Source organism: Chrysochloris asiatica, unplaced genomic scaffold (assembly GCF_000296735.1).
Source record: "Chrysochloris asiatica unplaced genomic scaffold, ChrAsi1.0 scaffold00041, whole genome shotgun sequence".
NCBI classification, from domain to species: Eukaryota; Metazoa; Chordata; class Mammalia; order Afrosoricida; family Chrysochloridae; genus Chrysochloris; species Chrysochloris asiatica.
The window spans coordinates 11,228,738-11,237,821 of record NW_006408559.1 but is presented as its reverse complement, the minus strand read 5'-3'; the positions used below and the strand labels follow the sequence as shown (position 1 = coordinate 11,237,821).

At 45.2% G+C, this 9,084-nt stretch overlaps 1 protein-coding gene across 1 annotated transcript in view; it reads left to right on the top strand.

Moving 5' to 3' along the window:
• Window positions 1–9,084, top strand: part of DGKI (diacylglycerol kinase, iota) — a 323,066-nt gene that overhangs the window by 106,721 nt on the left and 207,261 nt on the right. Inside the window, exons 14-15 of the mRNA XM_006861237.1 lie at window positions 1,177–1,314; window positions 7,023–7,101. Of these exons, the coding sequence (XP_006861299.1) occupies window positions 1,177–1,314; window positions 7,023–7,101 (217 nt within the window). The remainder of the gene's footprint in view (window positions 1–1,176; window positions 1,315–7,022; window positions 7,102–9,084) is intronic.

Genomic DNA, 9,084 nt, shown 5'->3' with positions numbered 1-9,084 from the left:
AATGCGTCAGAAACGGAACTCAAAGCGACCGGGGCCCCAACTTCATCTGGTTCTTCAGGTGTCAGGTTATAGTCAACTGGAGGGGAGGTGAAATTAGTAGGAGAAAGTGACAGTGGTAGGTGGCCAGGCCTGGGACCCTGGACCCTGGTCAGGCAGTTTATCTAGTTAACACTGACAACCCTTCCCATGGGCCATTTGTGTCTTTTTTTGTGTGTCTCTGGTTTTTCTGACCAGTGTCCTCATGGACTTAGTTTTTCAGGTCACCAACCTTCCCTTCCCAGCATGGAACCCACTGCAGGCCACTTAAGTGGGTGGTAGCTCCACCCATCACCAGCCAGGCTCACCACACTTACGTTTTGTTCAACAGTAAGATGGTAAGAAAGTGGACATGCAGACACTCCACCCACCAACATTTCATCTGCTCTTATGAGGCAAAGACCTGTGAAAATGGTTCTCTGTGTGTTAGCAAATATGAATCTGGTCTTCATATGAGGTAACTCCACAGCCCTGTTTTGTAATTAGGCAGGGAGGGGAGCAACAGTGTGAACATTTACATGAAGCAACTTGCTTAGCATGTGTGAACTCCTCTCCTTCAAATCACCAATGTGGTGGGCTTTCATCATGCTGTCCAAAATGAACCTACCAGGAGTAAATCATGCCCACCAGGATTCCACCTCCACTCGACCTATCCTGGGCATGGAGACTACAGTGTCCTGCTACAGGTGAAGGGAGAGGAGTTAGATGGCGAGTTCACAGACGATGGTTGTCAGTCAGACTGATTGATTCTTGGTCCCTCTTCTCCTTTTCCACACACACTTGCTCTTGGTTTCCCTCTGGTGCCTCCAGGAGGAGCCCAGAGAGTCTGGGTTTCACCATGATAAAAACCAGCTATCCAACTGGACTCTCAGTGCCTAGTTTTGGCTTTTGGTTCTTGGTGCTGGACAAAATCATTCCTCACCTCCAGCCAGATAACGTTCCTATGCCCATTACATGTGGTTATTGTCTGAAATTCTCAGTAGCTCAAGGCATTCATAGAGGAAATTGCCCAGATTTACTAGTTTCAGAATAAGCAGAGATCTGTAGGAGAAGGGTCCTTCCTTGCTTACGACAACGTGGGCTTCACTGGTCACTGCTCTGAACATCTGGACACCATGGGTGTGTTCTCTGCTCCCCTAGGGCTACACGGACGAGCCTGTGTCTAAGATCCTGTGCCAAGTGGAAGATGGGACAATTGTACAGCTTGATCGATGGAACCTCCACGTGGAAAGAAACCCAGACCTACCTCCAGAGGAACTGGAAGACGGCGTATGTAAGGTTAGACAGTAGTTTCTTCAGCGGCTCTGGGGAGGCTTCGTCATGGGAGGAGATGCCTGAGCCACTCCTCATTCTGAGATACCAGGACAGTGTTTGAGTTTGGTACTTCCAGGACCAGGAGGATCCTGTGGTTGTTGTTAGGTGACGTTGAGTCAGTTCCCACTCATAGCCAGCCTGTATGGGGTTTCCAATGAGTGACTGTTGGGTTTGAACCACTGACCTTGTTAACAGTCTAGTGCTTATCCTATAGCACCTCCCCAGGACTCCATGAATATTATAAACAAAAGAGAAAATAGTTGTTGTGGAGATAATTCTGATTCAGGGCAATCCCACAGAGTTTCCAATGGCTGTGGAAGTGGATCAATAGTCTTTGTATTTCTCTGGGTGGACTTGAACCACCAAACTTCAGATCCCCCATGTTGGCATGTTGGCCCTTCAACTTCTAGAGACCTAGGTTCCCTGCTGGCCTCTGGAACTCACTGGCTCCAGAACCATTCACTGTCTTCTGCGCCTACGTCAGAAACCTCTGCTACTGTTTCCTGGGCTTTCAAGTTTAATGCAAAGGAGAAGATGAAAACGCGCATGCTCCAAAATGTTAGGCACGTGGTCTTTCAGTAGAAAGGTAACCTCCACAGGCATCTGGTGTGATGATCCAATACCCTTTATGTTAGGGATCACTTTGCGTATGTCATCCTTACTAAACCTTTCTTTCAGTCTTTCACTGGGATTTGGGGATGTTGAAACAGATATTCTGATTTAGATCCCAGGTTCCTTCAATGATGGAGCTTTTATTTCCACCAAAAACAAACCAAGAAAATTTGCAGTTGAAGTCGCTGGCTGTTAAGTTCCAGATTCAATTGGTTGCATGTTGAGTAGCCATGTCCCATATTCTGTTCCACATTTCTTCTGTGATAATTTTAGAATGTTTGAATGCACAAGAATCTCCAGGCATGCTTGCTTAAAGGCAGAGCAGTCCCCAGTCCCCAGAGATGCTGATTAAATGAGGGTGGTGTGCAGACCCTGGTACAGACATTGAGACAGCAGTCCCACTAGGTCAACCATGCCATGCATTGGGACTAGGATGTCATGTTTGGGACCTCCTGGTGACGCAGAGGTTTCTCTAGGGCCGTAGTTTGAGACAGAGGAGACTCAGACCTGGCGACAGTCTATTAAATGGAGCTGTTACGAGTCGAGACAGTGATGGCTCTGATGGGGGGCCTCTTGTAGTCAGGAAAGTGTCTGTCTAAAGATGGGTCTGTTTGGGCTTTTACTTGCCCCCTTTCTTACACCTGAACTTGGCACAGGTGTTAGTTTCAGGTCCCCTTTCAGCTAACCTTGCAGGGGTAAGCATGGTCTCAGCCCTCCATGGCAGCTGTGTCTGCTGTGCAAGGAAAGCTCCTCTGTTGTTGCTATGACAAGCTGTTTTCAGTGACCTGGTCTGAGAACCTTGAGCTTTGCTGAGCAGCTTGCAGTTTCAATGCTCTGCCTCCCCCATGCCTCTTGTTACTGCGGTGAAATGCTGTCCAGTCAGTTCCAACTCATAGCAACCCTGCGGCGGGTTTCCGGGGCAGTAAATCTTTGCAGGAGTAGGAAGCCTCATCTTCCTCCCACCGAGTGACTGGTGGGCTCCAACTGCCAGCTTTGCGATTCACAACCCAGGCTTTATCCTACAGAGCCACCGTCCACCCCCGTGTGCCTCTTTGTTGTTGTTGTTGTTGTTGTTAGGTGTCTTCGAGTCAGTACCAACTCATAGCGACCTCATGCACAAAAAAGCACAACATAGCGTGGTTTTGCGCCTTCCTCATAATCATTGCTATGTGTGTGCCCACTGCTATTACCACTGTGCCAGTCCATCTCGTTGGGAGTCTTCCTCTTTTTCTCTGACCCTCCACTTTACCAAGCATGATGTCCTTCTCCAGGGACTGGACCCTCCTAACAAAATATGATCAAAGTCTGAGAGACAAAATCTCGCCATCCTGGCTTCTAAGGAGCATTCTGGCTATACTTTCTCCAGTAAGATTTGTTTGTTCTGGCAGTCCGTGGTACCTTTAGGAGTCTTCTCCAACACCATAGCTCAGATACCTCAATTTTTACAACTCATAGTAACCCGGGATAGACTTTCCAAGATTGTAAATATTTATGGCAAGCAGAAAATTCATCTTTCTCTTGTGGAGCAACTGGTAGGCTTGAACTGCTGGTCTTGTGGTTTGAAGTCCAGTGCTTATCCTACAGAGCCACCACCTCCCCCTGTGCGTCCTAGAGACACTTAACATGGTGATCTTCTGAAATAGTGGCCATGAAGCTTCCCATGACTAGCAGCCATGTTGTACTTCTGACTTAGTTCTTTATAGCAGAAATACCACAAGGGAGTGACTTTAACACACAGAAAGTTCTCCTCTCACGGTTTAGGAAGCTAGAAGTCCATATTCAGAGCGCTGGCTTTAGGGGAAGGTTTTCTCTCATTGTAGGCTCTGGGGAAAGGTCCTTGTTTCCTTTCAGCATCTCCAGGCCTGGCAGTCTTTAAAGGTCTCTGTACAGCTTGACATCAGTCTTCCCCTGGGTCGTGATGAGTCGGAACTGACTCCATGGCCCATAACCACCAACCACCACCAGGCCACACCCCTGGGAAACTCCCTTACATGGAACCAGGGTTGTGATGGGATTAAGGACATTACTTATTGTTGTTGCTGTTGTTGTCATCAAGTGCCCTCAAGTTGGTTCCGACTCATAATGACTTTGTACAGAGTTTCTGAGGAACAGTTGGTGGGTTTGAACTGCCAACCTTGTGGTTCACAGTCCAGTGTTGATCCTACAGCACCACACCAGGAGTCCAAGGGCATTGTGGCTCACTCTTAATCCTCTTCCTGGTTTATCACATTAGGTCATATCCTGGGGGATCATCATGGAACTTGTCAAACCACTGAGAATCAGGGCCCAGTCAAAATGACACATATTTTTGGAGGCAGCGACCCACTTCAATCCATGACCATCCCTAAGGACACCACAATGGATGTTCTAGACTTAAAAGAGATTGAATCTAATATCATCTCTTACCAAACCATTATCACCCCACCCTCCTGCTGTACTGTGATAGATGCTCAGGTTCCCTATTTGGCTGAAATCAGCTAAAGCTTATTTTGCCTTTTTTTCATGGATTGTCCACCTTAACTGTGATCCAGAAATTAATAATCTCTTGGTATTATTAATAAGATATAGTGTTAGTTCAGTTGGACTGTATTTCATGTGTTGTAATGTTGTTTAAAATGAGTGTTGGTGGTGCCGTAGATTAGCCATTTGGCTGCTAACCAAAGTTGACGGCTGAAACCTACCAGCTGTTCCATGGGAGAAAGATGAGGCTGTGTGCCCCCTTAAAGATTTACAGTCTCAGCGACCCTCAGGGACCATTAGTTCTGCTTTGTACTGTAGGGTCACTGTGAGCTGGGTCTGACGTGACAACAGTGAGGTTGGTTGAAATATTGTGTAAACAAGTACCATCTTGGGATGTGTCTTAATCCCGCGTTCCCCCTAATGTATTGGACATACAGAAATTGGATATAAAACACACAGCCTAAGCAGAAAGAAACGTAGAACATGGAAATATTGAAGGTTCTTTCTCCACTACATTTGCGATGGTTGGGCCCTCAACAGAAATCCATATTCACTTCTGTTCCCTACAGCTTCAGCAATGGAAGGGATTCTTGGGGATATTCATCCAGATAATTTAAGGGCTTTGGAAATCATTTTTGTGAATCAAGGCATTTTTTTCTGGAAAATAGTGAATGATGACTTAATAACAGACTAAATCAGGATATTATTTCAGAAATGGTGACCAGATGTTCTCTTTAGCTATCAGTGGAGGTTAAGACATGGATTAGAGTTGTTCCCAGAAGAACATCAACGGTAGAGACGATCACATTCCTCCATCCCTCCTGTACTGTTCTCCCTCAGCACCGGGATTCTCTTGAAAGGGCAAGGACCACACCTTCTCCAGCGCAGAACAGGTGGCACTAGGCGTGACTTTAGCATCATTCTCTGGGTTCCGCTTCTCTCCCCGCCTCCAGTTTTAACCATTTCTGAGGCTGTGCTGAGGGGCTTCCATGCTGGACTTGTTCCTGATACCTTGGTAGTTCCATGCTTTTATTTCTGCACCCCCTGTCTCTCTCTGTCTTCCTCATTCTCATCCCCTCTCTTCCCTCTCCCTTTCAGTCATTTTTTTCTCTTAATTTTCACACTCTGTTGTAGTTGTTGTTAAGTTTCACCGTGTCGATTCTGAATCATAGTGACCTTGTATAGGGTTTCTGAGAAGCGGTTGATGGGCTTGAACCACCAATCTTTGCAGTCCAGGACATTAAGCCTTACTAATGGGGAGCATATGAAACCCTGTGATGAATTTAGCTTTCTTGAGGTGTAAATCTTTACTTTTAATAGAAGAGAGGTGCAGGTCTGCCTCATTATCCAAGCTGAGATCAAATGACCTCTGTTTATTGAGAAAAGTTGAAAGGACAAAAAAAGGAAAAACTTGTCCCCTCTAGGTTTTTCCATGTGCCTTCCTGATTCTGACACTAAATGGAAACTTTAACATGACATCGAGTTGTAGTTTTATAGGCAGGGGCTTAGATCCCCTGGTTCTCAAGTTTTCTCAGTTTAGAGCAATCGTAGGCAGGACCCCAGAGGGCTCTGGGGAGAAAAGTTATAGTCAGATTACAGATATAAGGTGTGAGCAACTCAGTGAGGATCTCCACGATACTACACACACACACACACACACACACACACACACACACACCTTTCCTCTCTCTATGCAACAACAGCTTAATGACTCCCATTGTTTTATTGCTAATGTGATTTTTGTCAACATACATATATGTGTTTTTTAGAAAATCCAAAATTGAAAACACACCATTGGCCATCAAGTTGACTCCAATGTCTTGCGCCCCTGTGTATGTCAAAGTAGAACTGTATTCCACAGAGTTAGCAGGTACCGGGTTTTTCAGAAACAGATCACCAGATCTTTATTCTGAAGTGCCTCTGGGTAAACTTGAGCCTCTAGCCTTTGGTAAGCAACGAGCTCCACTCAGGGACTCCCTTTTTGCAAAATAGGTAAAGGGTAAACGAAATCTTATTCATTATGAATTGTTGTTAAGTGTTGTCAAGTCAGTTCTGAGTTATAACAATCCTGCATAGGGTTTCTGAGGCAGTAAATCTTTTTAGAAGCAAGAAGCCTCATCTTTTCCCTGAGGTGCAGCTGGTGGGCTCGAACTGCTGACCTTGTAGTTCACAGCCCAGTGTTTATCCTATGGAACCACCACACTCCCACCTTATTATGAGCAGTAATCATCACACGGAATCTACTAAAGGTCTCTAGCACAAGTGCATCATGGGAGAAATACACCAGACATGATCCTTATAAGTGAATTCACTTTCCGGGTTTGCTTCGTAAATCTTTCTTCGTAGTTTTTCCTGTTTCCAACTTAGCCAGGTTCTGTTAGTACAACATGCATGGGAATGGTTCCGTCGAAGAGCTTGTATTTCTAGCCCCTTTTCCTGTACTATTTAAAATTCTCGGAAGCACTACTTGGTTGGACCTTTCTTTCATGAATTCCCTCCTTCTATGGGAACCCCCTTTCTGTGGAGCTGGGGCTGAGCTTTAGAGCCACACTTCATCTGCCTGGTGAAGCTCACGCCTCCCTCCACCTTTGTCGTTGCAGCTCCCGCTGAATGTGTTCAACAACTATTTCAGCCTTGGATTTGATGCCCACGTCACACTGGAGTTCCACGAATCCCGAGGTGAGGATTATGCTCCGTTTCCATCTCCCAGGAAGGAAGTTCCCAGCAGGCACTATGCATGTTTCCTTTCGTTTGCATTTGACTGAAGTATTGGCTGGGTGCTCAGTGTTACTGAATTTCACCTACTGATGACCCTACAAGTTAGGCATGGTGGTCGGTCGTTGTTAAGTTGTTGTTGTTAAGTGTCTTCAAGCTGGTTCCGTCATAGCAAACTTATATAAGGTTTCTGATGAGCTGGTGAGTTCAAACCGCCAACTTTGTGATTCATACTGACCATGCAATCCAGTGCTTATCCTACAGTGCCACACCTGGACTCCTAATCCATGTAGAACTTCCTATAAATGGGACCCTGGGCCTAGCTGTTTAGGATCTCAAAGATGGTAAAGGATGGAGCCAAGTGATCACTCCAGGGCTCAGGGCATCTCTTGTTGGCATTTTAGACCGCACAGATTGCAACATTAGATGTTAACCAGCTACTAAGTAGTGGTACTAAAATCACCAGGATACTAACCAGTTGAGTTGATTCCGACTCACGTAGACCCAATGTATGTCAGCGGAGACCTTAGCTCCATGGGTTTCAGTGGCTGCTTTTTCAGAAGCAGACTCCCTGGTGTTTCTCTTTAGACTCCAGAGATGGAGTCAGCCTTGGGGAAGTAAAATAAGTTTTGAAAGAGGAGGAAGATAAAGGAATAACATGCTATTCTCTATTTCATCCAAACTTTATTTGCTTTCAATTTTCACAGAACAGATCAGTTTTCATTGAACAATCCACACACATTTTGTTTCATCCATGAATTGCAATCCCACTGTGGAGTTTCACTTACCCCACTTTCTTCCCTGTATTTCCTGCCTTAGCTGTCTTGTGGCATTTTGAGCTAGAAATTTGGGGATTTTGAACTGTGCTTTGTAGTTCAAATCTATCTATCCATCTGTCTGTCTGTCCAGCTGTTCATCTATCCATCCATCCACCCACCTATCTATGTATCTTCCTGTCTCGGTCTCTCATCCCTTTCTCTATCAAACATTACTTTCAGTAATATGTTGTTGTTGTTAAGTGCCATCGAGTTGGTTCTGACCCATAGTGACCCTGTATAGGGTTTCTGAGGAGTGGCTGGTCAGCTTGAACCACTGACCTTGCAGTCCAACTATCGTATATAAATAAATGTATTGTATATTAAGGAGTCCTGGTATGGTGCTGTGGATTAGTTAATGCGCTGTACTGAAAGGTAGGTTTGAACCACAAGGTCGGTGGTTCAAGCTCACCAACCACTCTTCGGAAGCCCTATACAGGGTCGCTATGGGTCAGAACCGACTCCATAGTACTTAACAAAAACAATTGTATATTAGGAGTCCTAGGGTAGCGCTGGAGTCCTGGTGTGGCACAGTGGGCTAATGCGTCAGACTGCAGTTATTTGAACTTTAAGGTCGGTGGTTCAAGCTTACCAGCTGCTACTTGGAAACCCTATACAGGGTCGCTGTGGGTCAATACTGAAACGATGGCATTTAGCAACAACAACAACAAGAACAACAACAAGGGTGGCTCTGGACTGCAAAGTCAGTTTGAACTGCAAGGTTGGTAGTTCAAACTCAGCAGTCACTCCTCAGAAAGCCTATACAGAGTTGCTATGAGTCAAAACTGACTCGACAGCACTTAACAACAAAAGTGTATATTAGGGGACTTTAAAAAGTTCATGGAAAAGTGGAATTAAAAGATAATGGGTACAGCCAACTGATTTTTGACAAAACACCTAAATATATCACATGGGGAGGTGATAGTCTCTTCAACAGATGGTGCTGGCAGAACGGGAAAGCGATATGCAAAAGATTGAAACAAGACCTTCACCTCACACCTTATACAAAAACCAACTCAACATGGATTAAAGACCTAAATGTGAATCCCAGAGTTATGAAGGCCATCAATGAAAAAATAGGGACAAATGTGAGGGCACTAATTCAGGGAATACACAAACTACCAAACATTTT